At 43.5% G+C, this 26,095-nt stretch overlaps 1 protein-coding gene across 2 annotated transcripts in view; it reads right to left on the bottom strand.

Moving 5' to 3' along the window:
* Positions 1-26,095, bottom strand: part of NBEAL1 (neurobeachin like 1) — a 916,399-nt gene that overhangs the window by 178,288 nt on the left and 712,016 nt on the right. For both annotated transcript variants that reach the window (XM_086955272.1, XM_086955273.1), the window contains 3 exons: positions 15,156-15,265; positions 3,981-4,098; positions 2,532-2,629 (listed from right to left, as the gene is read on the bottom strand). In XM_086955272.1, the coding sequence (XP_086811398.1) occupies positions 2,532-2,629; positions 3,981-4,098; positions 15,156-15,265 (326 nt within the window). The remainder of the gene's footprint in view (positions 1-2,531; positions 2,630-3,980; positions 4,099-15,155; positions 15,266-26,095) is intronic.

The raw sequence follows: 26,095 nt of genomic DNA, 5'->3' as shown, positions 1-26,095 counted from the left end.
GTGGAAGGTGTATAGGTGTGTCTCTTTAGTCTTATACACTGAGCGATAAGCTGATTTCCACAGGCAAAAGGTGTGAAAGAACTGAAAGCCAGTTTTAGTGGTCTCAATTTTCTTGGTATTTGGGAACCCTAAAGAGAGGCATGCGTTACTGCTGACAGAATGAGATAGTGGGTGAGCACCTGTAACAAGAGGAGTCCAATGGACAATGTGAATAAGAGTTGCTGGTTTAATAATTGTTCACTTCCAAGTATTAATTGCTGTAGCCACATGCAAACAGACTGGACGTAAAATTCGAACTGTGATCCCCAGATTACAGCACCAGTCGCCCTGGCCGTGGCGCCACACCTCTCTCACAATGATTTCTACTCCCACTGAGGAAATATAGAAAATTCTTCATGTTAGAAACCCACATGTATGTTACCACAAGATGCCTGATGTCTGTGCAAGCTTTTCTGTCAATAGCATACAGGACTGAAAAAAATATGTAGTGGAAGTACAGTGTTTTCTACCTGATGTCAAAACCTGTGAAATCTCTTCCCTTCCAGTGTTCCTCCATTAAAGACAAAAAGATCGGTCAGGTAGCATCTCAAAACTCTCGAAGTAAACAGTTAAGGTGTGCTGTTGCAGTTACAGGCCACTGTCAAAAGGCCATCTTTTGTGATGAAACAATGACAAATGCTCTTTAACATAAAACATAACACTAAACATTGTTACACCATCATTAGTCTTTCAAATCCTTAATTTAACTAAACACAGATGATAGCAACCACACATCTACCAGGCATGCATAAGATCAATAGGATACAGGAGTACCAAAATAGCAAACAATATTTACAGGTTACTGGAAAGATGCTTCTTCCAAAATCTAGGGTAACACCTTATGCTCTCAATGTCCCTGCAGGGCTGGGCACTATTTTCCTCCGCATAAATAATGACAGAGTACACTACTTGTATTAGGTAACAGCAGAGGGCGTAACTATAAGGCATAAAAAACCTCAATACAGATAGGGGTGGGGGGACAGGTGTGGGTGGAAAAAGAAAAATGTTGGACGACCAACTCATAAAATCCACCCCCATCTCACCAGTTTTGCACCTGCTCATTTAATTCATTTGTGCTTCCCCGGTTATCAAGGTAAGCAAAGGAACTGGAAACTACAATAATGAACAGAGTGAAAGTATTTAGTGAGTTTCCATTACTGGTAATTCATTTTGGGTATTTCCATCTGACTCGCTTCTTCAAATCAAGCAGTTATACAAAGTGAAGTAGATTTCCCCTTCACATTCATTTGTAAAGGTGCTTCTTATTACCAAAAAATGTGACCCCATTCGTTCTCCATACCAGTCTTTGTCAGACTTCTATACCACAATCCCTAGTTTGTGAGAAACCTACTCCAAGACTGCACATGGGAAACTAGATGCTCTCTCTGCAATCTGTGAGATACAAAGTAGCAACTTTTCTTAGCTTTTGATCGCCTCAAAATTACTAAACTATACAAGCTAAAGGCAAGCCTAACCCCACTCTGCCGGACTCTACCCCTTCCCTAAAAAGATATAGGTAGGGCTACTCTGAGTGGTGGACCTTAGCTTTAGAGTGCTTCACTGTCACACTTCAGTGGTCTAATATTACCTAGGCAATCTCCTCAGGTGACCAATCCCTATGCTATTCAGGTGTAAGTGTTTAATAAACCCTAATGAGCATCACTTATTTGTGGTTTAACATCTGATAACCATTTACCATTCTGATCTTTGCGGACAGCCCTGATCCTTTATGACACACCAACTCATCCCTCGTTTTTTCTGATCCTTTATGACACTTCAACTCATCCCTCGTTTTTTCAGGACTCCCATTTGCAAGCGCTGGGTAGACATGATACAATGAAGGGTGCTATCTAGAGATGGTATTGGAAATGCCTTTTAGTTCCCTGACATTTTCATGGTCAGCCTTTAAAGCTAATGCCCTCCTCCTGTAAACTTTGGGGTGAGGTGGTGGGTGGGAAAGTGGTGCTGGGAAGTCCATCAGTAATCAGTACTCCTGAGAGCTCCAATGTGTTTGGTTAAATACTACTTCAAATGCATAGATACCAAAGTCTACAAACCAGTGCTGATGGCAAGTGCAATGTCTTAGGCTCGCCCCTACGTACAAAACTGGGTTTGGTGGCTTAGTGCACAAAGCTGGGTCAGGTGGCTAACTGGACTAATGCAGCCACTGTAGAAGCCTGTGTTCAACCTCATGGTTACAGATTCTAATCCCGGCGGGCCCACTTAGCCTTTCATCCTTCTCAGGTCGATAAAATGAGTCCCACTGAGTTGGGTAACGATAAACATCTGTTATTCAGCACCAAGATACCCTTGGGTGAACATGCGCTTTGCAGATACACATGTTATGTTATGATAAAGCCTTTGAATTATATTTAATCAAATTTTCCCTTTCCGCCATATCAACCTATCTACCAACCCAGTCCATTCCTAAGTTGTGCTACTGTCACATTTCTAGAGTTGCTAAGATGCTACACTCGCTCCTATACCATTACCTTCAACAGTTGACAGGGTGTTTGTCCAAAATTGTTTATCATGCCTTCCAAAGCTTTCCTTTCTTTTTCATCTGCAATGGCATCAAGATCAACAGCCCCTGAAGAGAATGAAGGAACAGAGGTAAGGGAATGTCAACACAAATAATACATTTTCTAAGTATATTGTCTGAATAAACAGAGATTGGCGCAAGCACAATTACAGAGCATCTTCACACTGGTTTGGCTTTCTAGCACTATGAGGGGAGAAGCCTACTAAGAAGGAGCTTAGCTTGCGATTTCAAAAATGTTTTCAGGGCACTGCATGTAGCAGATTTAGACACATGAGACAGCACTAGATAGTAAGGACCCAAAACTACTTGATGTTTCATAACTGCATTATGCATGTTTACTCTACACATTCCAAGTGGCAATAGGAGCGGACCCATCCCTACTTCTATTATTCTTCCACCTCTCGACTGATTCAGAAGCAAAATATGTTCTGCATTGGTGGGGAGGTTTTTAATGGTCAGCAAACTAACACCCAGCAAACCCCCAAATTCAAACATGTGCATGCAACGATCACTTGTGGAAGTTGAGCTCAAACATATACATCCACAGGGAAAAGACTCAACAGTGCTGATCTGTAATATATTGTGGAGTATTAGAATACAATGTCCTAACATTGAACAGACAAACAATGCCCAGCCCATTCCACTCTCAATCAGCAAAAAAAAGGGCTGAGAAGGGGAGGGAGAGAGAGTGAAAAATTAATTAACGTCCTAAAACAATGAAAATAATGATAACTTTTTTTTGCATAAATTGCTGATTGAGGTAAAGGTGTCTTCCAACTTGTTGGGCTTCAAAAACCCTCTAAAGTCCTTTTAATAAGCAAACCTTGAAAAATTATTACTTGAATGAATCTTCTATATTATAGAAAAAGGTTCAGTCATTTGTGATTGAATTGTGCTCTATCCTTTCCAAACTGTAAACAACAAATACATGAGGTTATCTTGAACAATGTAACTGTAAAACAAAAATATAAAGTTTGGTCAACAAAAAGTTAAATCGGTCTATAACACAGGTACACTGGTTATTAACAATACACCAATTTGTGATTAATTAATGAATCTTTATTAATTAATTCTTTATGACAAATTTAATTGTAACAAATTATTTATATTTAGGTGATCTTTCTCAGACCACTGCCCTGTTAGTACTGACTTTTGTCAATTGTTTTTTATAATAGGTGGCTGAGCTTTTAATTAAGGAGACACATTTACTGATTCCAATTAATGATGTTCCCATTTATGTTTACCGCTAAATAATTATTTTGGAAATGTTGTTCTTCTGATCCTGGATCAGTGCTCCTATGGCACCATGAGGATAATCTCTGCGTGTGACGGTGAACCTATGTTACAGTGAGAAGAAAGAGTAAAGTATTTGTCTAGACAATATCAACCGTGCCAGTACCTTCATAACTACAGTAATAGAACACATTAAGAGCTTCCACTGCAGCCGGCCCTCTCTGTTTGTAGCCGAAAATCAGATCAATCCAATCATGCAGGTGAGCAGAAACATAGTCAGACTCCTGGAGAGAAAGGAAAAGGACGTTAGCAAACCACTGATTATGTGCATTTTTTAACTACTGTGAGTTTGAGGCTAGTATCTGTTGCGGAAATTGCTTAGTTAATGAATAATGTCTTGTTCATCACCAATTTGCTACAATAAGACAGTATGGTATGGTATGCAGAGAGTGGCCTCAAATTTAGATTATCAAAAACCTACTAAATTTATGTAAACTCTATAAAAACACTAATACAAAATATAACATCAAAGTAACACAACCATACAAGTTGATAGTGACACCAGTGCTTTGTTTTTCCTTCACTAGTGCAAGACAAAATTGGAATAAAAAAAGATTAATATAATGTTTTAGAAGGCTTTCTGCTTCCAATTGCAGTATTTCAATGTACACCAGAACTTTGTTAGAAAATGGATATATAGATTTACTTTTTAAAATGTGTGCACATTATATCAATGGCCTTGTTAGTAATGTCATTGATATAAATGTATGTATACATGTTTGTGCATTCACTGAAAATAAACACAGTTAAAGAGGAGCTCTGATTCAGCAAACGAGAAAATGTAAAGAAACTTAAATTTGCTGTTATGGTATGTAATATACAACATAACTAACACCAACTTGTCCAGGTCGGAAGGGCGGCACTGAGGCATCCCCCTTCGATGGGACTACCCATGCTCTGTCGGTGTACACAAACAATTTGTGGCTGTACCTTCAGGACACAGCGGCAGATATTTAGTCGATCTCCAAAACTTTCCAGGACTTTGAGGAGGCAGCAGGCCTTTGTGTGAATTAGATGGAAGTGTACTTCTTCCCATTCCAGCAAGACATGGCATCTCAGGCCATATGTCTGGGTGCCAAGCCACTGGATTGGGTGTCAGTGGCGGTCCGCTACCTCGGTATTAAGGTAGTCAAGTTATACTACTCGCAGCAGGACTTGTTTGAAGGCAACTTAAAATGGGCATTTACGGCCTAAAATCCCAAACATAATTGTGGCATCTCCTACCGTTCGCAGGCATAAACGCTCTTTCAAAAATTATCGTCCTTCCCTGTCTCTTATATTATTTCGTCAACAAGCTGGTGTGCCTCCATCCTAAGTTCTTTCAGGACCTTGAACTGATACTGGGAGACCTGCTCTGGGACGGTCAATGGTGGTGAGTAGCCCTTGCTAAGCACCAGCTGCCATCATTTGAGTCCTATTACCTTGCAGCACAGCTCCAGTGGGAATCCCGGTGGTTAGTAAACATTGCCATGAACATACTCTAACTCTCCCAGCTAGTCACAGGCCCCACACACATCGCTGGACACACACTGAATCCCATATTCTCTGCCAGTAACAAAGTCAGATACAGCCGCGCCAGCGAAGTCACCTGATTCGGCCACTCAATATTACACTTCTACATATCCACCATGACCAGCCCTCCTAACAACCGCTCTAGCTCTCCCTACATGAACTGCAGTAAGGTAGCAGAGGAACTCTGGACTCACACCCTCAACTCATCACCACCGCACTCTTCCCCCAACTCAGATGCAGCCATCAAAAAACTTCAACATGTGGATTACCAACTGTGCCGACATAGTCGCACTCCTCAAAACTACCAAACATAACAGTCCCCCCCACCACCACACCAACTGGTTCGAAGACGAACTCGTAATCTCAAAAAGCAACTGCAAAAATTGAAAAGAACCTCCAACAGGGAAAAAGTAAAACTAGCTTTAAACAACTACCACACTCAACTAAAGAACGCAAAGAAAGACGCTCTCAACACCCGCTTGAAGCCAGCTCCACCTGTAGCAAGGAACTCTTCTGTATCTTCAAGGAGTTCACCAACCCCACGGCAACAGAGAACACCATCACCCCCTCCCAGGACCTCTGCGACTCCCTCACAGAACTCTTCCACAACATAATTGCAACCATATAAGAACACTTTCACACCCAACCAACCCTAGACAGCATCAACACTCTCTCCTCCAACAAGGTCCACAACACCGCAACAATCACTACATGGGACATTGTCCCAACGCATACCACCACCACCATCATGTGCTCCATAAACTTAGGAGCACCCAGGGACCCCTGCCATCAACATATGTTCAACAAGGAAATCAACCCTATCAACCAAGAGCTCACCACCATCCTCAAAGCTCCCATCTCCTCCACATACTTTTCAGCAGCCTGGAAGCGCGCAGAGGTCAAACCTCTCCTTAACAAAAAAACCTCTGCAGACCTGAAAGATCTCAAAAACTACTGACCAATTTCCCTACACCCCTTTCCAGCCAAAGTCCTGGAAAAAGCTATAAACTAGCAACTTTCCAACCATACGGAAACCAAAAAACTCCTGGAACTCTCCCAGTCAGGATTCCGCACTAACCACAGCACGGAATCAACCCTTAGCGAGGTCACAGCCAATATCAGAGCCCTCATGGACAAGGGATAGACCGCAGCCCTTATCTTTCTCAATCTCTCCGCATCATTCAAGACTGTGTCCCACTACACCCTCCTACACAGCCTCTACAGATGGGCATCCAAGAGAAAGCCCTCAAATAGATAGCTTCCTTCTTCACAGGAAGAATCCAGAGCATTCGCCTTCCACCATACTCCTCGGCACCCAAAGACATAGTCTATGACGTCCCCCAAGGATCATCTTTAAGCCCCACTAACTTTAACATCTACATGGCCCCGCTAGCCGCCTGTCACATCACACAACATGAACATCATATCCCACGTGGATGACACTCAACTCATCCTGTCCCTATCCTCAGACCTCACCAACACCAAAGTCAACTTTCACAGATGACTGACCAGCGTCGCCAGCTGGATGCAAAGCAAGTGCCTCAAGATCAACCATGACAAAACTGAGGTACTCCTCTTTGGAAGCACCACCTCTCCACCTCCCCATGGAACAACACCTGGTGCCCAACCAAAATCACCCCCCTCCCCCCCCAGAACACGTTAAAAACATAGGCATCATCCTTAACAGCAAGCTCTCAATAAGAAAACAGGTAAACACAGTCTCTTTCGGCATGCTACCATATCCTCCACATGCTTCTCGCTGACACCAGAAGCACCATCACCAAAGCCGTCGTCACCAGCCGCCTGAACTATTGCAACACCCTATACGTGCCCAACTACTAAACAGACTCCAGACCACACAGAATGCAGCAGCAGGGCTTGTCCATGACCTCCCGAGATGCATCCACATAACATCCCACATCAAAGCGCTGCAATGGCTTCCTGTTAACAGGCAGTGCCAGTTGAAACTCCTTACCCAAACTTACAAAGCCCTACAGAACACGGGCCCATTGTACCTCAACCACAGAGTAAACTTCCACCAACCCTCCAGACAACTACTATCCCCGTCCCTCTACCTTGTCCACAGTCATCTGCAGTAGCTCCGGCTGTGCCTTCTCCCATGTGGCCTTAAAGCACTGGAACGACCTCCCTCTACAACTCCATTCAGCCCCTACCCTTCATGAGTTCAGGAAGAAGCTGAAAACCTGGCGATGCAACAGAATGGACGGAGCAGCAGCACCGCCCCTGCACTCGCACCTGGATACCCTCACAGGTGATAAGTAGCGCTCTATAAATACCATTTGTTTGGTTGATTGATTAATTAGTGGCAAAACCCTTATATGAGGCTAGCCCCGTTATGATTCGGAAATGTACCACAATATAGGCTTAGGTAGTAACCCAACCTTTCACCTACATTTTCCTACCAATATACTACATAACGGTTTTGGTACTGAGCTTTTGCCTAGTTAGGTGCTGCATAAATGTCATGTGGTTTTCTCCGAAAACTAGCCTAATTTATTATGCATGAGGATTCTCAGAATCACAGCAGGACTACCATCTTCTGCATAATAACTATGTCTAAGGGTCATCCCTTTCGTCATCCTCAACCGACATGACACAGCAAGGTAGAACCCCTGAGGGCACCTTTTTGGGTACATAAACGCCGTATCTTTGCTGGGCCAGGCAGAGGAGAAAGACTTCCATGCTGACACGAGATATTGAAGCTCCTGAATCCAGACACTCCAGCACGCAGTGGTCTGACATCCCTCGCGGGGTGTCCATCCCGGGACCAAGACAGGGCCCAACAGTTTCTCACTTCAGGTAATGGGGTTGGCTACATCCTAGGGGGATTCTTGGCTATACACTTACATACATGCTAGGTACATTTAGGTACATCTAGTTAGGGTTAGCATCGTAGGAGTACGCATTTTACTGTCATGTGTATATATGCTTACATATACTCAATTTTTTTAGCACTATGGTAGAATCTACCATCCATTTACTCTTCTGGTGCTTTTAACCGTTTATATCCGTTTCTGACTCATGGTAGTTGCAGCACACATATTGTACACTACAATGACGCTGGCTCAATAAATGCTTATTGAAAAAGTCCCCATTGTTTATTGTGTATCGCTCTGAGACAAAGTGAGCACGAGTGACTGAGCGAAAAGTACTGTACGGTTTGCACGATTCCCGAGGGGTCAGGGTTGTCATGTTCGATAGTTGCCAGAAACTATTCTCTCCTTGCTAAGTGGGGTTCATAGAGGTACTGTGAGCTAGCTGGTATACAGGCGAACGTATCAGGTGGGGGTGTATGGAATCAGTCTGGTCACCACTTCCACAGTTTATGTTGTCTAAAAGTGCAGATCCTATCTTGATTTATAGGAACTACACGACAGGTCTTCTCTTAGATATTCTTCACCAGGTACTCTACTCTACAATAAAACTACACTGCTCCTGGTCCCTACATGTTTGGGTGGCCCGGAAGTGCCTCGCCAGAACCACTCAACTGACAAGACAGGTGAAACCCTATTACTACGCTATCCCACTTTAAGGACTGCCCCTTGGACCCTTCATAGCCGACCAGTTGCGTCCATGGCATGACTGCTCCCTGGAAATTCACTACTGAAGCATAAGAAGGTTGAAGCCAGTCAGTGATACGTATGTTCAGAGGGAACCTTACCTGGCAGCCTAAGCTGAACTGTTCCTCTTGGGTAGGGCAACAGCTGTTTGCATATGGCTGGTCTCTGTCTAAAGCAGAATAGTATGTGAAACACGCATTGGTATAGCCAATAGGTCTCGCCTTTGGGACCTTATAAGTGTTTAGCCATGCAACAGTTAATGTTGTTGCATTAAGGATATTGTGCTACACAACTGAATACTTATAAGGTCACAAAGGCGAGACCTACTGGCTATGCCAATGCTTGTTTTCATATCCTCAGGACGTGCCCATCATTACAGCTCTACTGGGCGGGAGTGCTGCAGATAATGACCAGTGTGCTCGGACATAGGATCTCCCGGATGCTAAAACTACTTCTTTTAAATGTATTAAGGGAAGAGTTCTGTCTGAGATATCAAAGGATCTGGCTGACAAAGGCAGCAATTGTGGCCAAGCCTAACATAGCGCATGCCTGGGGTGACAAACAGAGGTATTTAGGCTGATGTAGGGCTGTTGCCCCCTCCCCCTCAAAAAACCAAACAAACAAAGAAATGCAATGGCATAGTAGGAGGTAACTGCAATTTCTAAATAGTGGAAAACCAAAGAATATACATAAACTGCAGGTCCTCTATGATAGGAGCAGGACTTTTAGGATACTGAAAGTGAATCTCACCAAAGTGAGAATAAGGGAATGTGCGAGATCTAATACTAATCATCCACCTATACATTCCTTTCAACAAAGTAAGCACCCACATCAGAGATTGAAGTGTCACCAATATTATTTATGCCTCAACTGTGCATGTTTTGTGAGCGATGAAAGCTTGTACTTGTCTGCCCTCCTAAATCTATTCTGCAGGGAAAAGAAGAATTCACTTACTGCCTACAGTGAGAAGGAAGCTAGCTTTGCTTCCACAAAAAACAAGCAAAGCATGGCAGTAGCAAAGACTGCACTGCTGCTGCCTGATATGCAGCTGATTGGAGAAGGGAAAAGCTTGTGTTGTTGCTGCCCAAGCTTTACCTGTCCTCTAAAGGAAGGAAACCTGGATTATTTCTACTTAAATTGTATCTGTTCTATGAAGGGTGTTTCAACTGATTTTGCATCATCTTATGGAAAAGCAAAGGATATACTGAATGTACTTGCATAACAAGCCCCCATGAACCAGAGGCAATTTCACAATATTTGTTGCGAGAGATCTGTAGCTGGAATGTGTTAAGAGAAGAGAGCGATAGGATTCGTTGCTGAATATGCCTGTTTTCAATCTTGTGAAGAGGAGACACCAGTAAAACAATCTTAGCTCACACACACTATTTTAGTATGGGATGACAGTTTTACAAGGAAAACAAATGCAGTATAACAGATCATCTCACCCACACTATGAAGTCCATAACCAGATAATGGTACAAGCAGTGAACAGTAGTACTCTTGGATCCTTCCAAGTGCCAGATGAGAAGGCTCCCTGATGAAACATGCCATGCTAGGCAGGTCAGGGGTCATCATTAATGTATAGTAATTCCATAAAATGTTTTGCGGTTATGGAGAGCATACACTAGTCCTTTATCTCCTCTCACTTTATCTTTAATGTGTTAGGTACCTATATTGTACTTTGATGTATGAGAGAATTGTGTAGTGTTTCTTCTGCTATTGTCACCTCTTATTTTTTGTGTAAGGCTAGGCTGTGCTGCTGAAATATATGTTGTACCTTTGTTGTAAAGTTTGGTAAAAAAAACTTTCCAAAAGACAAAATAGTTTGAATTGCCAAAGCTTGTTTTAATGAATGAACTTGGATGAAAGAGCCCTCACAAGAAATGCGTGCGGAATGTATTTTTGGTTTTACGTGTAAGCAAGGAGTCGCCACATCATGTATGACACATTCAACATTTTAGCAGACAACTCTTTGCATTTTGGGATTTTTGAGCCTATAAGGAAACTGTTACACAAAACTACAAGTCCAAAAATGCAATATGCTGAAGAGTTAAAAACTGAGGACTAGCGGATGGATTGATATGTAATACCAGTAACTGGAAGATTTGTAAAATGCAAAAAAACCCGAAGGTCCGCATTTTCCATTTTTTTTGTACCCCATGTAGGTAAATCACGGGTTAAATGTAGTGGCCGAGAGGTAAGTGGGAGCTTTCATTTTTTTAAAAAAAATTTTTTTATTGGTTCAGTTCAAAGCCATATAGAAAAAAAAAATACAAAGCCATTATAACATAGCCAGACATCATATAAACAAACAAACTTATGGTGCAGGTACACAATCAAAGATAGTCAAAAGCAAGAAAAATAAGAAACAGAAAATAAAAGCAGTATCAAAAATACAATACAAGCGGCGGTACCACAATATATAACCAAGAAAAAGGTCATTTTTACGGACCTAAATGGTCTATCATTGCCTGCAAAATTTTACACCCCTTTTGCATTTTCCTAAGTGATTTGATCCGATAAAGATTAAATTCTAAATAAAAAACATTATAAAACTTTGCTCGCCACATTTCATATACAGGTGCTTCTGGCTTCAACCACATTGAAGAGATACATAAGCGAGCTACCGCCATAGCCATAAATAAAACATATCTGTTTTTTTGATACCCCGGAAATGGATTGTTGTCATTAGATAGACCAAAAATAATCATCTCTCTTGAGATTGCCACGTCACATTTTATAATATAAGCCAGAAATTTTTCTATAGATATAAAAAAAGGTTTTAACTCTGAGCAGTCTGAAAATATATGCACAATATCTGCTTGGTCAGATTGACACCTACAGCATTTCCCATTTCAACATTTTAAACAGTGTATGATAAAGATTAAATAAGGTTTTATAATGCTGTGAGTATAAATTGGCAGACAAAAATTTTTTTGCAGCAATATAAATTGACTCTTGATAGGGTACTGCCAATGTACCCAATCTAATACACCATTTAGACTCCTGCAATCCCATATCGTCCTGTTGTATATTCAATAAATGACTATATAGAGTCCCTATACTGATGGTTTTTTAAGTATTTCAATAGAGACATTTGGACAAAGCGGTAGAAGAATAAAGTCGCGTATTTGTAAATACTTAAAAAAAAAATCATGTTGGGAGAGACTATATATATCTTTTAACTCCAGAAATGAAGCGATTGTACCATCCTTAACCATAGTGCCTATAGATATCATACCTTTTTCCCCCATGTACACATAGTACGATCCCAAAATATTGGCGGAAACAATTCTATAGAATTACATGGAGTATAAAAATGAATACGTCCAAGAGAGATAAGCTTCCGAATTGATCTCCATCCTTTAAAGGCAGACAATACTAATTTAAATCTAGTTCTTTTATAGTAGCTAGGTTCTAAAAAACGAATGCAACAATTGTCGCGATTGTGGGCCAAGTAAAAGAGAAAAAATATATGGGCTCTCAAATATAGGCGGAGTTCTTCCAATCGCAAAATATTTATTATTCTGCATAAGACACGCCAAATAATATAGTGCAAAATTTGGAACTCCCCATCCCCCACGTAAAATTGGTGGTGTCATAAATTTAGAAGCCCTTCGTGCAGATTTCCACCCCCATAAAAATCTATCACCTATAGATTGTAATTTCCTCAGGTATCTCCAATGGTACAGACCGAAAATAATATAAAACTTTGGCAAAATAGACATTTTTAAAACGTTGCGTCTCCCAAACAGCGACAAGTGTAAGCATTCGAGTTTCTCAAGTTGGTTTCTAACAGATTGCAATATATCTGACCAGTTCACCGTAACTAACTCTTGAAGCAATAGTCTAATTTTAATGCCCAGGTATTTGGCCTCAGAGGTAACCCGACTGTCGTTAGGGCAAAGTCCTGCTGAGCAAATAACCTGTGTTTTCTGAATATTAAGCTTGTACCCGGACACATTACCAAATTCACGAGTCAGGTTTTCAATTTCACATAATGCAGATTCTGGATCAGATGTTATGACAGCGACGTCGTCAGCGTAGGCTAATACGCGTATACTACCCCCGGGTAAAACCATAGATTGTATATGTTGGGATGACACCATCATCTTTAAAAGTGGTTCTATGTACATGGCAAATAGTAATGGTGAGCATGGGCACCCCTGCCGTGTGCCGCGAGTGATGTTAATGGCTACTGATTCTTGGCCTGACAGGCATATCTTGGCCCTGGGATGTCTATACATAACTTGTAGAGCATATATAAATCGTGGTCCAAACCCCATTTTTCCCGAGATTGCCCATAAAAATTCCCATGCAACGCGATCAAACGCTTTTTCGGAGTCTAAAAACACCAAACCAACGTTCATACGATTTGCAGTAGCATAATCTAGAGTTGCAATACCACGATGTATGTGATTGATCGTACCGCGACCTGGAAGAAAGCCGTGCTGTTGTTCAGAGACAAGTGCCGGTACGACTTGAATCAGCCGATTCGCAAGAATTTTAGAATATAGTTTCGCATCTACATTAATAAGTGAAATAGGTCAATAAGACCCAGGAAGATGCAACGGTTTAGCTTTTTTTTAAAAATACAATTATACTTGCATCGTCCCATGATGGGGGGGGATTTTCATTTTGGGCATTTATAAACGTCGCCAACATATCATCTTTAATAATAGGGAATAGCACATGGTATATCTCTAAAGGAAGTTTATCGGGACCGGTAGCTTTCCCCAAAGCCAGTTCTTTAAGGGCGGTCTCGAGTTCTTGCATTTTACTTGATGACTCTAGCTCTTCTTATACACAGAGTCTAATTGAGTTAAATCCAGTTTATCTACATACTAACCAATTAGCTGGAGCTTTCAAATGCAGATGCGGTAGCAAAACCGGCAGGCGAACAAAGCACTAACACTGAGACCACCACGAGACTACGAATGAACAAGCATTTAAAATGAATGCTGCTCTCGGAGGGAGAGGTTATGGTTCAGCGGTGAGAGCTGCTGACTCAGGAGCTGAGGACCAGTGTTCGAGCCTTGTTGTCGGCTCAACATACGCAATTATTAGCAAATAATTTATATTAACAAGAAAAAAAATTATATGTGTGCACTTGCCTTTAAGTATGGGAATTACAAATAAACAGATGCAATTATTAGCAATTACAAAAATTCGACGTGTGCGCGCTTGCCTTGAAGTACGGGAAACATACAAAGTATGTCAATATCAGCGCTTGAAAAAAAAAATGAAGCTAACGAGGAGGGAGTGGGAGGGGATTCACATGCTGTAGAAAGCCAGATGGCAGCTGTGTGTGCGCGCTTGCCTTGTAGTACAGGAAACACACAAAGTCTGTCAATATCAGCGCTCGAAAAGATATTACGCTGACGAGGATGGAGTGGGAGGGGGTAGGAGAGGGGATTCACACGCTGTAGGAAGCCAGATGGAAGCTGTGCACGTTGCGCGCGATTGTGCGCATAACTTCAAGCTGGTGGCCGGCAAAAGCCTGTGGGTAGCACTTTGAAAACCCCCTTACTAAAAGTCGAGCAAGAAGCACATGCGCTGCTCTAGGCTCGACCTAACAAGCAGCGCATGCGCTGCTCTAGGCTCGACCTAAAAAGAAGGACTTAAATGGAGCCTGAACAACTACTAATGGCTAAGAGGTTTGCAAGCATTCAGCCAATCATCTTTCTATTTTCATTAGCGCGATGACCTAAGCATGACAGCTGTGCCTGGATGTGTGTCTCATGCTCACTGTGTCACAGAACTCAAGCTCATCCTCCCTGAGAGGAAATAAGAAAACTGAAATCGCTATAGGGATGCTTGTATTTTTCTTCAGAGAGGACCCGGTGTGGCAACGAGGCTGGCTGTTTTTAATGTTTCCAAGGTTGATTTGCACATGGATAGACTGTCTCTGAACTGGCAAAGTGGGTGAAAAATGATTGACTGGAATGAGGTCAGAAAGAATACCATGACTTCTGAAGGCATTCCAACCATCACCTTTCAGTTTTATTCAGCGTGATACCCTAACTGCATAAATATATACCTAAGTCCTAAATCAATACCCAAGTCCTAAATGGCAAAAAGTGTTTGCTCTTTTTTGATATAGTGTACTGCTTAGTTGTCCTGGCAAGAAGCAATACAATTGAACTCTCTTGCTTGTTAAGCATAGGACCAACGTTGAAAGAGCTTACCAGAGCTTTTCTGTGCTTATAGATGAAATCCTCTGGTGACAGAGCCCATTTTGGAAGCTGTACATCATTCACCTTTTCTTTAGAGAGCTGTAATCGTCCTAGGTCGAATTCTATGGAACACAGCAAACAAAAATGACTTAATGTGGACTGTCATGTAAAAGAATTGAAGACTAACACATTTTCATCCCTATAAAGAGGTATGTAGAAACATGCAATAATTAGGGGGGAAAAGCACTTAGGATTTCTTTATTAAATAATAATTTTCAATTAACCCTGTGCCCAATTTAGTTTTGTTTATGTCCAACACCATTAGGAAAGTCAAAGCAGATCTATGTGTGGTCTCTTTCTATCCCTCTTCTAAGGGTAGGAGTCAGTTTCTTTGGACAAACAGTACCAACATGAAACTCCCTGCCATCAACCATGTGGCTTGAACCATATTTTAAAAGATTCAGTCCAGCAACTACATCTTTTCTCTTAACATCAGGTCTCACACAACTGCTGCTGTAGTCATGACTGAGTCAGCCGAGTGGTAGTTCATAAACAACACATTTCAGAAGAATCCATCAAGATCTTGACCCTTTCATTTTCCGGTCACAAACCAGTATATTCCTCCTTCATCTAATAATCACAACAGCATTATAGTAATCTTATGTGGCTTTTACGTAGCACTCATCTTTAGTAATGGCTCCTTGTTGATGGTTACTTTGTATACTGCTGTCTGGACATTTCAGCATGTGCTGCACGACTTCTTTCAACTGATCAACCAACGTAAGTTAATTTTTGGCTTCTGGCCAATAAAACCTTCATTGTGATAAAACATACTGCAAAATACGTTTGTACATATAAATAGACAGATAATAAAAGTCCATAGCTTTACAAAACAATTGGTAATTACTTCCCCATGCCCACTAGCTGGAATGTTGCACCTTCTCCACCCTAATCAATACATAGTAGAGAGCAATGTTGGCCACTACGTTTTTCATTGACATAATTCTGATGCTTATTTGTTTCTATGGTGTTTACATTCACACTGTTTCAGATCAGAAAAGTGCAAAAGGGAAGCCTGTATCCAAAATATAGAGTGAGTAGGACCCTGCAGTCATTTACGTTAATCAGGGAGAAGTATTTGTGTTGTGTTTTATGGCTAATAGCTGCAGGTCTGCTGGACATAGTCACATGTATTCCATGGCATCAAAGCAGCCACTGACACCGAGCCACCGAAGGCAAAACATGCCTACAACCTGAAGATTCCCCAAACACCTACTCCTACACCATATAGGAGTTCTCCAGCCAATTACACCCACCCACAGCCTCTAAGGCTGGCCTCATTGCCCAAAACAGCAGCAGGAGGCAAACAACCTGTGCTTGCCATGTCAGAATGGCAACTATGTCTATTCTAAATTACTGTCCCTGGCAATGGCAAATCAATTGGAGGATTCATTGTAAGACCCAGAGGACCTGCAGAGCTCTTGAGACGTGTAAAGCTGCAGGCCAGGTTCCAAGAAAAGCATATCCAGGGTCCTGGCTGTGCACAGTACAAGAGTAGAGTAACAGCTCTCTTATAGGGTGACCGTACAAACAATGATTTGGGTACCAATGTTAATGCTTTCTGAGGTTATCACTCTTTTATCCATACTTCTTTATCTGATTTTCAACAGACAATCATGCATTTTCTCATAATTCACTTTAACTTTGATGAGCACAGAAAGACGAAGGATCAGTTACATACTATGCCAGAATGACAAGGACGTTCCCAATATCCAGTATCTATTCCTCATCATTTGTCATATCATAGCCATAACAGCATTGCGTAACTCATCAGACTTGGCATGCAGTTTAACCATTTCTAATTCCCAGTCCCCACGAGGTATGAGCGGTGCAACCACCCTATGCTGCAGTATTATTGTTGCGATCTCAGCTCTGGTTCGTTATGTACATCCTGAAACCAGCCTGCAAACTTGGGGAAACCCACACTTGGGGAAACCCACACTTGTGGAAACCCACACACCATTTCATCGAAATCTTACGCTTACCAAATAAATGGAGCTAAATCTATGAAATTACAAGTCTGTTTATTATCCTTAGTTCTGGTAACTTACCCAACAAACAAAGCTTCACTCAGAGTCACTTGGAGACAGGTGACTGTAATGCCATTAAATAAAGAGATACTAAATTGTGATACTTCCCACAGTAGCGCATCATATGATAAAAATCTGCAGCGTGCACAAAGGTCAGCGGCCTCGGGTATATCCTGGCAATTCAAGCCAGTTCAAAATAAGTTTGGTGCACATTGTTAATTTGCCTGTATTAGAGTTTCTCCTGATTATCTTTACATATTCCAGCATACAGGTCCTCTAAGTATTGGATATCTCTGTAGAGAATAGACTCCCATGGCTGCTTAACCTTTGTGATATCCGAATAAATGGCCGGCGACAGCATATATTTAAAGCACTGACACAGCTCTTCTATTTCTATTTTCCCCATGAGTCAACAATGACATTATTTCGGAGCTGTTCAGCCCATAGGCTTCAGGTCACTCTGCAGCATTTTCCAAAGCAATAAATTGACCGCCACCCAAATCAAACTCTTCCCTTAGCATTTAACCCACTCACATCCAGTGATGAATGGCCATCTCCAGTCTATGCTTATCAAAGGCCACATATCAGGGTACTGCAGAGCAAGGCTAGTTTAGTAAAAGGAAAACATTTTGGCAGGGGGGCGAGCCTCAAAATGCCACAATAACTGAGGAAACACCAGCATTTTGGCTATAGTAATGCAGCCCACTGAAGACAATGGCAGCACTGTCCAAAATGGCATTGATTATCTCTTCACCGACAAGGACTTGCCCAGGTAACCATAGTCACCTACCCCTGAGTATTTAAACGAGTCAGGCTCCAAATGAAGTGCCGCATCCAGCCGAGCCCAATCATACAGAGGAAGTTCATGCCTTAGGGGAAAAACACACAATTACCCCCAATTAATCTTCAGGTCACAAACTTGAACAAATTCCGCCAACACCCGCATCACAATTTTATGGGGTTACTTAAGAATAGCAGGGTGTCATCTACCTATAGTGATATTAGCCACAGTTCCTCAGAGGGTGAACCACAAAAAGTCACTAAATTAACCTGTGCTTAACCCAGACTAGCTTGGCACAAACAACAGCCAGGCTTAACTTAGAGGCAATGAGTAAAGTAGTTATGCAGGACACAAACAGTAAAAAAAAATGAACACAACTCAAGAAAAAGTCCCACACCAATTTAGAAAAATGTAGTACATTTTAATAAATTATTGACACCACAGGACAAAAAAACAATCAGTAAAACTGGAGTAATTAATTTGTTAAGATTTTAATGAAAATAGCACCAAAAAGTACTAAAAAGCGCCAACTATGGAGATCTGGTCACGTTGGACCAAGTCAAAGTCACAAGTTCAGACCAACCTCAATGGAACGCAGGTCGGCCACAGTAATCAGATTAGTCCCTCTGAAAGAGTTATCATCCCCATATTTAAGAAAGGTGACCGAGGGGACGTAAAAAATTATCGTCCAATTTCTTTGTTGGACTCCTCGGTGAAAATTATGAGCTGGGTACTTCTGGTGAGACTGGAAGAATGGGCTGAAACCAACGGGATCCTGGCTAACTGTCAGTTTGGATTCAGGAAGGGGCGTGGAATGATTGAGCAGTGCTTGAATCTCGAACTTTTGATTGGAAAATACACTCAGGTTAAGAAGGGTACTATCTATCTTTGTTTCGCAGATTTGAGTAGTGCTTTTGACATGGTGGACCACGCTACGCTCTGGACTAAACTAATAGAAATGGGGGCACCGGAGGGTATTATCTTCTTTTTGGCCCGTCTCTATGCAAAATTACGTACCAGTGTTAGATATGGAAAAAACGGGGAGTGCTCCACCAAATTTAATATTGTTAGGGGTATAAGGCAGGGGTGTGTTTTGGCCCCCTTGCTTTTAACCCTCTTCATAAACAAGGTGGACTCGGTATTACAGACAGTGGCGGCAGACGCCCCAAGAGTTAATGATTTTAATGTTCCTGTATTACTCTATGCGGACGATGCCGTAATGCTGGCAAGGACCCCCATTGGCCTACAACACCTGATGAATAGGTTTTCACAATTTATTAAGGACAGAAAACTTGTGATTAATAAAAGTAAAACCTATGTTATGGAGTGTGGACCAGGCCCAAACAAGCTCTTATCATATTGAGGGTCAAAAGGCTCAAAAAGTGGATAATTTCTGCTACCTGTGGATTACTTTCTCCAAAAATTGTAGTTGGGCCAGCGAACATAAGAATGTTAAGACCAAGATGCTGAGGAGTGCAGCTGGGGTATTCACTTTTGCTACCTAAATTGGAAGTAAACGGATTAAAGACATGCTTAAGATGTTCCAGTCCAGATGTCTTTCCGTTGCTCTTTATGCTGCTGGTGTTTGGGGTCAGGCCCCAGCAGGGTGTCTTCAGGTAGAGGAGAATGCCTTTTTAAAAAGATTATTGTGACTGCCCAAATCTGTCTCTAATGATTTAGTTCATAGAGAACTCGGCATCCAATATCTAAGTGATCTGATCCTTTTGAGACCTCTCTTGTTGTGGCACTCTATATGGTTAAAAGAGGAGACATCACTAACCAGGGCTATTATCAATGATTGCCTCACCATGGATTACCATCTAAAGATCCCTTGGATTAAATTTGTTATCGAAAATTTCCAGGAATTTTATGGTCTTGACATTTTTAATGATCGATATGCCACAGTGGTCTTTTCTAAACATGAAATGAAGAACATCTTTCTGAGTTGTAAAGCAGAGAGGAGGTTCAGGGAGGAGGGGAAGTTATCCACCTGTGTTTTCTACCGTAGTATGAATGCTGTAGAGGGCTATCAGCAATACCTGACACTAGTGACTAGAGCATCCCATCAATATGTATTGACTAGGGTAAGGGTGGGGATTGCGCATAATTTAGTTGCCTTCCCCTCCATGAACAAGCACCCCGTTGGCCCGTGCTTATGTGATAACACTTCTGCACAAAGCACCATGCACTTTCGTCTATTGTGTTAATTATATGGGAATTACCGTAAAACTTTTTTAAAACCCATTCTTGTCAAGTTTGGTTTTAGGACAATCCAGGACTCAATGAAATTGCTTTTTAACCTGCACCATCCTGACGTTTGTTTCTTTATTTCTACCTTTATGATTAAAGCTATCAGCATTAGGAAAAGCATGAGTTTTTAAATATTTATTCAGACCCTGCTTGTATATCATGTTTTTTTTTAATGATCGTTAACCAATTATGTAAACTGTATTGTAATTGTGACCTGTTTTTAATTGTTATGCATGCTTTTATGGACATTCTTTTATGCTCCGAATAAAGCCTTATGAATTGAATTGAATTGAGTTACCTTCTCAAATCAGCACTAGGAGTCACGTTCATAGTGAAGGGGGCTTCGAGGACCAGGGAAAGCATCGCAGGAAGCTGCCAGAGTAGCATGCAGAGCAGGCCAGGTGTTGCTGGAGCTTTGCACTTGCGGCCACAGTAAGATGTCGATGCTGTAGCGTGAATAGGCGGTTGCCGAAGCTTCGCATTGAATGGTGAATGGTGATGTTGGTGGCAAGGTCTTGGTGCGGAGGCCCGTCTGTGGGCTGAAAGAGCCCACAAACTTCAATACAGCTATCTGATGGCACACCAAATATCCAGATCCTGAGGAGCACCACTTGGAGGTCAGGAATTCACCTCGGCTGAGTTCAGGTGCTGGTGCATGACGTTGGGGAGCCTTTTATGTCCCTGAGGCTCAGATCAGGAGGCCAGCAAACTAGCCCTTGGAGTCACTCTGGCAGCCCTGGGTTCAAGATGAAGTTGCAGGTCCAGGTCTCCTCTTTCAGGCGTGAGGACAGCAGGGCAGCAGTTCAGTAAAGCAACAGTCCAGCAGAGTAGCAGTGCTTTCAGAAGCACAGCAGTACTTCTTACTGAGTCCACAGTTGCAGAAGCGTACTGATGAGTTGGTGTCTGAGGTCAACTTTTTAGGTCTTGCCTAGGCAGTGCTTGCGCTTCTCTTCAAGCATGCTTTATTCAGGTATGGACTTGAAGCTCCACCCATTTTCCGCTCATCTTTTCAATTGGCTCCTGTTACTATACTTTCTAAATGGTTGCTTTTGGTTCGTGAATAGACTTAGTAGTCCCTCCTTAGTGCAGCCTCTTCTACTTTTGTAACTTCCCATGAGGGCTGAACCTTTTACTTGTATTGCTACTCAGCAGATTTTATTAAAAGTCTGTGGGCACGCCTTATGTTTCACCACTTCCAACACTCAAATGAAGCGGCAGGAGTTGAGGGGCCATGATGTACCATTTTATTCCAGAGCGCACACTGTGCTTTATCTTTAACATGCCACCCGCTTTTACTTTCACAACACGGGTGCACACATTTAACAGTGGCGCCCCTGGCTCCCAGCTCGTCATCCCTGTCCCGCCCCTGAGCTTAATGTTTCAGCACGGAACCAGATTTAACTTTCACAACACGGACGCACACATTTAACAAGGGTCCCTGTGACTCGCAACCCATCACCCCCGTCCCGCCCCGGGTGCTGTGCTTAGCGTTTCAGCACGGCGCCTGTTTTTACTTTCACAACATGGACGCACACATCACAGACCAACAGGACGCTTCAAACCTCCCATTAGAGGGCTCTATCACCCCACAGCCTTCTCCTAACAATCCAGGTCACTGCGCTCCACCCTCTGTCCAGCTGCCATTTTTGGCAATAGAGAGCAAGCTTTCTGTCCCGGGCCAATAAAAAAACATCAATTCAGGTGACACCAGTGCATGGGCTGTGGTGCAAAGCCTCATAGGAAACTGTGGGGCAAAGGCAGGGGACACACAGAGAGAGAAAGGAAGATTATTGTATCCTTGGGAAGGGAATGTGTTTGTGTGTATTGCATAGTGTTAGTGTGTTTTTGAAGTGCTTACATTTGTTGTTGACGCATGTGCGTCTCTTTGTAAGTACGCTTTCATTGCCTTCTCTGTGTGAGCGCGTGTATTATTGCCTTAAGTCAGTGTGTATTTTTGGGTTATATGAGTGCTCCTCTGTGTGCAAGTGTGTGCACGGGTCTGCGTTTGATGCTGACTGCGCTTGCATTTGTGTTGTGTGGTGTCTATCTCGGTGTGTGGTTTTATGTGCTGTTAATCGTGTTCTGTGTGCATGGAATGATATGTGAGAGTCCTTCTACAAGCTTGCACCAGAGAACTGCATCTATAAAACGGCAATTAATCAATCAGTTTCAACAAATTAGCACCCAAAAGATGGGTGGTGAACTTCTATATCATTGGCTGTATATGCCTGATAAAACCGAAAACCGCAATAAAAACTCAGCCGTACAATCAGATTCTGCCTGGGTACAGTATTTGGAAGAAACATGCAGTGGCTCTGTCCTTTTGACTCTCAGTTGTCACACCTCGTTCCAGCTCCCCACTCAACCTCCCAAGCTCTTTGCAGACATATTATTCTAGCTGATCCATGTCTCTATTTCTCAGTACACCCTGTTTCCCGGTCTCTCCTTCATTGACTTTTTCATGCTCTCTTTCTAAGTATTTCTCTCTCTCTCTCTCTCTCAAAATCTCGATCTGCCATCCTCATTGTTTCTCTCCCAATTTACCAGTCCACCCATGTCTCTCAATCTCTCCCTCTCTCTTTATCTCTCACATTTCCCTAGCCCTTGCTGCCTCATCTCTTTCTTTCTCTCTTGACAAACAGTCCACGACCCCTCATTGTTGCAGTACTATAAGGCAGTGGTTTTGTCTGTGAACACTTGATCTAGCTTTCCAAGGCTTTCAATGTCAATTGGATCCTTCGAAGCCTCAGCTTGTTGATTTGTGGTCCTGATTCTGCCGGACACCAGAGTCTTCTGATATCCACCTCTATCACTGTCACTACTGTGAGATCTGGATGGAGAAGGAAGCGGGGTCTGCCTCTGATCTGATCGCGGTACGTCAGCCACCACTGCCGATTTCTAGCATTTCCATCCAAGATCCAGACCATTTTAATGAGTTTTCCCTGATGCTGCGCCAACTGGAACTTCAGGTCACACTGCAGAGCCCGCATATGACATCAGGCATGGGTCACTAGCAGGTTGCAGATGGGCATCAGGTCAAGCAGCCTCAGAGTCATTCATACCGAAATCCAGGACAGAGGCTGAACCATCAGTATCATGCCCTGAATATCCTGGACTCGCCACTCGGGAGGATAGGCCCGAAACTGCACCATGTCCAGAAAGGCTCAGATGAAAGAGAACTTCTGAGAGGGAGTCAGATGTCACTTCGCCACTTTGATACTGAACCCCAGTGAATGTAGAAGGTCCACTGTAGTCTGGAGGTGGTAGACGACAGCCTAGGAGAACCGACCTTCAACAGCCAGTGGTCGAGACAGGGAAAGACTGGCACCTCTGATCGCCGCAGATGAGCTACGACCACAGCATCATATTGGTGAACACCCGAGGGGCGCTGGTAAGGCCAAAGGGTAGCACAGTGAACAGAAAGATCCTCGTGGGCCACCGTGAATCGCAGGTAACGCCTGTGGGCAGGCAGGACGTGGAAGTGAAAATACAAGTCCTGCAAGTCCAACGCTACCATCAAGCTCCTAGTTCAAGGGCAGACAAGGCCTGAGCCAATATGAGCATCTTGAATTTCTCCATATTTAGGTAGTAGTTGAAGGCCCATATGTCTAGGGCAGGACGAAGGCTCTTGTCCTTTTTTGGGACCAGAAAGTAGCAGGAATAGCAACCACAGCCCACTTCTGGTGCCAGAACCCTCTCTAAGGCTCTCTTGGCCAAGAAAGCCATTACTTCCTCCTGGATCAAATGTAGATGACAGTTGGACGAAGGATGGAGGGAGGGGTGATCTTGAAGGGGATGGATAATTCGAATTAACTCGAGAACCATCCTCTCCAAAGTAATGTTTTACCATTGATGGAGCTGATGGTGGATCATGCCACCAGATGGACACCTACGTTCTTGAAGGGCAAGACTAGGAGGGTTTGGAGGCTGAGGCGGACGGGATTGGAGGCTTGACCGGACCTCTGGCTACCAGACCACGTGGTCCGAATGAAATATGCCCTCATCCGAGCAGGGGCTGTGAAACTTGCGTGGCTTGGTGGCTGGGGTAGGGCTGGTGTGGTTGAATGTACCTTATGTAGCCGCAAAGGGAGAGAAAGGCAGACAGGAGACAGGAGGTAGCTGAGAAGCCCAAGGACTTGACCGTTACCTATGAGTCCTTAAAGTGTTCCAGTGCTGTGTCTGTCTTATCTCCGAAGAGACAGGTGCCATCAAAGGGCATGTCCATGAGCAAGGCCTGGTCATCCCCTGAAAAGCCAGAAGGACTTAACTCGGTGTGGCGTCTAACCGCCACAGTCATAGACATCGCTCTGCCTAGCGAGTTGGTTGTGTCTAAGCCCCATCAAAAGGTGAACTTTGCTGCATCTGTTATGGCTTCGGAGAGGATGGCCGAACACTGAGCAATCATTTCCCACAGAGAGTGGGAATAATGCCCAATAAGCATGCAGTGTTCACCGACTACATTGCAAGGCTGGTGGAAGAAAATATTTACTTGCTCCAACTGTCCAGCCTCATGGATTATCTGTTTAGGAGAGCGGCAGGGAATGTGCCATGGGAGCTAGCGGCTTGGAATACCATGCTGTCTCGGTGGGGTGGGTAGTGAGGTCGTTTGGGTTGCCAGGGGCAGAGCGGTGGTGGCGGTGGATGATCGTCTTGTTCACAGGAGCCCCTGTGCTGGGTTTGGACCATGTTCCCAGAAAGATGTCCCTGAGGGAATCATTAAAAGGGAACAAGGGATCCGAAGAAGAAGCTCCCAGCTGTAGCACCTTCATCAAGATGTTAGTCTTGACCGCCAATGAGGGTAACAGGAGGTCAAGGGCCTCAGTCACCCTATGCACCGCTATTGCGTAAGATGCTTCCTCCTCCCTTGCCACGGTTGGGGGTGAAAGCATGCCAGTATCTAGAGAGGTATCCAGGTTCGCTGGCTTCACCCCATTCCTCATACCAGTCCATATCTTGTTAAGAAGGCTGGTCTTCTAAAGGGTCCAGTGACCCCTCCCATTCTTCTCCCAATCCTTGAACTACAGAATAAGGGTCAGGAAACGACCTAGGACCTGTTGATCCTGTCAGCGCCGCAATCGGCGTCAGTGATCGCGGATCCGTGTTGTCGGGAATCAGAATAGGGCTGGCGTCACTGGTGGGTGCTGACGGCTCCGGTACTGGCTCCAGGGAAGGTCGCAGTGGTATGACTGATGTCAGCCTGGATCCATCTCTGGATCCATGGGAGGGCCATCAGCCCGGGTTCCGGAGCTGTCAGTGCAAAACCCAATGGGCCCCCCTGACCATGCGGGGCACGAAGGTGCACCGGAGGGGTTAGGTCGCTCATAAAATGAGGGCCATGGCCTCATAGAATTCCTTAATTTGAGCCAGGGTCACTTCGGCTCCCGGAAAAGATCGGAGGCGTGGATTCAGCTCAGGCTCTGGAGAACGAGGCCTTGAATGCAGCCTCAGCCAATGGATGGGGAAAACTTGAAGCACGCTGCAAGTTCTTATGTTTTTTGTGCCTCTTACCTGAATGCCCAAACAATCTTGGTACTCTTGGAGCGGTACCGGGACCTCCCTCTCGACCGGGATATTGATCTCCGAGGAGTCTGGTATGGTGTCGACTGCCAGGCCAAAAGCAGCTTCAGGCAGCGCACCCTCAAAGCCTTCAGTGTCATAGCCCGGCAGTTGGAGCACAACTTGGAGTCGTAGTTACACTCTAGACACCACAGGCAGACCAAATGGGGATCAGTCATCAACATGACGCAATGACAGGCACTGCACAGCCTGAGCCCCAAGCTCCTCCTTGAGGTCATCCTACACACCAAAAAGTAGTGTCGCTCTCTTCATAG

The sequence above is a fragment of the Lissotriton vulgaris genome, chromosome 2_1 (genome assembly GCF_964263255.1).
Source record: "Lissotriton vulgaris chromosome 2_1, aLisVul1.2, whole genome shotgun sequence".
NCBI lineage: Eukaryota > Metazoa > Chordata > Amphibia > Caudata > Salamandridae > Lissotriton > Lissotriton vulgaris.
The sequence above is the reverse complement of the archived record's forward strand: the minus strand, read 5'-3'. Positions and strand labels throughout refer to the sequence as shown.